At 42.4% G+C, this 2,743-nt stretch overlaps 1 protein-coding gene across 1 annotated transcript; it reads left to right on the forward strand.

Annotated features, from left to right (window-relative positions):
- Window positions 1–1,130: 1,130 nt before the first annotated feature.
- Window positions 1,131–2,025, forward strand: LOC106588179 (small conductance calcium-activated potassium channel protein 3-like). The gene is made up of 2 exons (XM_045709872.2): window positions 1,131–1,360; window positions 1,509–2,025. The coding sequence occupies exons 1-2, from the start codon at window positions 1,307–1,309 to the stop codon at window positions 1,731–1,733; spliced, it is 279 nt and encodes a 92-aa protein (XP_045565828.2). The 5' UTR covers window positions 1,131–1,306; the 3' UTR covers window positions 1,734–2,025.
- Window positions 2,026–2,743: the final 718 nt, after the last annotated feature.

The raw sequence follows: 2,743 nt of genomic DNA on the forward strand, positions 1-2,743 counted from the left end.
GACTATTATTTGGCATTAAGACTGGTTTTACGCACAATAACTTTATATCCAAGCTCGGAGAAAGCACAAGGACGGCTTATGTCATGCAGGTTCAGGTAACCTATACAGGACAGTAGGTGTATATTCAAAAAAAATGAATTGGTAACTGATTAGTATACTGTTGCATCAAAACTGTATTGAATTTACAACTTGAATTACTGAATAAGTAATTACATTATTGCCACCAGCCAGCAGTCTAAAAATGGCAGCATTGTGACACCATATATAGCTTTGTGAAATGTTAGGCTTAACATGAGAAAATTATGACCAAATAGGCCGACCAATAAACATTTATCAATGAGCTAAAGCAATGCTATACATGCCCTGGCACCACAGAAAGCCTATCATCGATTCAATAGGCATGCAGCCGCATAGACCATGCAGAGGTCCAGAGAAAATGTGTTACTCCAGTGAGGGCAGTATCATGATTTCACAGTGTTATTCCAACCTCCTAATATGGAAATATATTTGACTGCACTGGGCCTTTAACCTTTGTTTATTTCTCTTTCACACACGCGCACAAACACACATACACAGGGGGCTGGTTGCACAGTGCTGGTGGTTGCCGTGGTTGCCAGGAAACTGGAGCTGACTAGGGCAGAGAAACATGTCCACAACTTCATGATGGACTCCCACTTTACAAAAGGGGTAAAACTCACCTGATTTAACACGTGAATGTATTCAATAGTGGTCTTTGGAACCTTGATTTAACATGTGATGTGAGATACAGTCAATGGTGGCCTGTAGTTGTATGAATCATGGCACCGTGTTCCCTATATAATAGTGCACCGATCTAAAGTAATACACTACGTAGGGAATATGGAGCCATTTGGGACGCATCCATAGAAAACTGAGTGTTGTACGAGGAAACAATCGTTTCTTCCAGATAAAAATTGCTGCAGCAAATGTACTGAGAGAGACTTGGATGATCTACAAACACACCAAGCTTGCCAGGAAGAGAGATCACTGCAGAGTACGCATGCACCAAAGGAAGCTGCTACTCGCCATCCACCAGTAAGGCACCAAATCAGAACACACTTCCCCAAGTAACCCACCAATCAGCTTAGATATTCCCCTGAGATATCGATAAGGTCACACATTACATCACATGCCCAGGTGTTACAACTCTAGAACTTCTGAAACCCCAACTGTAATATAGAAATGGTCATTCTCTGGTCATCATGAATTATATTTTCAATTTGTTGTACCTGTCCTGTGATTATTTCTGAATGTTAAATATCTTCTCCCCAGGCTGCGTGATGTGAAGATGGAGAGGAGGAAGTTGGCTGACCAGGCCAACACGCTTGTTGATCTCTGCAAGGTCAGACGGGCAGTCACCCCATAGGTTCACCCGCTACTGTTGCAACAACCAAATATGACCAATATTCTAGAGAAAGTAGCAATTAACTTCCTAAATGTTCTCATTGTCCCCTCATTCTTGGACCACTCTGCACCTCTTTCCCATGTAGATGCAGAATCTGATGTATGACATGCTGTCAGAGGTGAGTGGATTACGAGGGGACCTGGAAACACACACAAACAGTCTGCAGCAGAATGTGGAGGAGCTGAGAGAAGGCTTCAGGACCCTGATACCCCTCCTCTCCAGCACCCTCTCCACACAGAACTCTTCCATCCGCCACCTGCTAAGGGAGAGGGAAGAGCAGGCAGACACAGAGAATGGGAGGGCAGGATAGGTAAGATAGCAAGACAGATGGCAGGTATGGGTTGTGCATCATCACGGGAAGAGGTAGAGAGTGATGGGGAACAGTTGGGATCAGGATAATTATGGGATTTAGGTCAGGCTAAAATGAAATTAGATTAATTTTAGGCAGGAAATAAGGCTACATCAGGGATGCAAACTGGTGAAGGCCCAAAAAGGTAACTGAAACATGTAAAAACAATGTTTGTTAAAATGCAGGTTTTAACTAATTAAACAAAGAATATGATCCAAATGATCAGTCTCTGTGTGTAAAATAGTGGTTAATGTGAACAAACAGGCACAAGGCTACATGTGTGCAAAAATAACATTCACTGAGTAAAACATGTAATAATACCCCCTCACACACGTGCTACTATCAAATCCAACACATCAAAAGCAATATCTTTGGGCTACACTGCATTGTACACTTTCTGCCTGTGGACATTTCTTCTACAATGTCCCAGTAGAGCATGATACCCTTTGTTGGCATAACTGATCTCTTTCAGGCAGAGAGTACACCTGGCATAACCCTTTTTAGCCACTGTATTGAAAAAGTGAGAAAGAGAGAAAGTGTGTGGTGTTTCTTTCACCTAGTGGCATCCAGCTTAAGCCAGGCCCAGCTCCAGCTCCACTTGTTTAACAAGCAATGTCTCATTTTCACCTACTTCTCTCATTCTGAAAATTCGCCATACTGTAAAGGGAAAACATTAGTTCACAGATAAGGTAAACTCACTCACTTTTGTACATCGTCTTGGTCCGTACAATTGACCTTATTTTAGCGCCCCAAAAACATAATACTTCCAGATCAACTGTAATGTCAATACCATTGTAAAGCACACTTTCTCCCCTTTCCAACAAAATAAATGATATGACCTCAAGGCTGCCCGTTTCTGCATGATTCAAGAAGGCAATGAGCTTCCGGTGGGAAAGCGACACTAATGCGTGATAGTGAGAAGGACAGATGTCGTGTGGGAAAACTGCTTTTTTTTTTCACTCGATCTGTCC

This window comes from Salmo salar, chromosome 27 (assembly GCF_965601325.2).
Source record: "Salmo salar chromosome 27, fSalSal1, whole genome shotgun sequence".
In the NCBI taxonomy this organism is placed as follows: domain Eukaryota; kingdom Metazoa; phylum Chordata; class Actinopteri; order Salmoniformes; family Salmonidae; genus Salmo; species Salmo salar.

What these genes read in the sequence shown, in the direction of transcription:
- LOC106588179 (XM_045709872.2), top strand. Translation starts at nt 1,307, where the DNA reads ATGGAGAGGAGGAAGTTGGCTGACCAGGCCAACACGCTTGTTGATCTC. An exon ending in CGCTTGTTGATCTCTGCAAG is followed by an intron (nt 1,361 to 1,508) that starts GTCAGACGGGCA and finishes TTTCCCATGTAG; the next exon opens with ATGCAGAATCTGATGTATGA.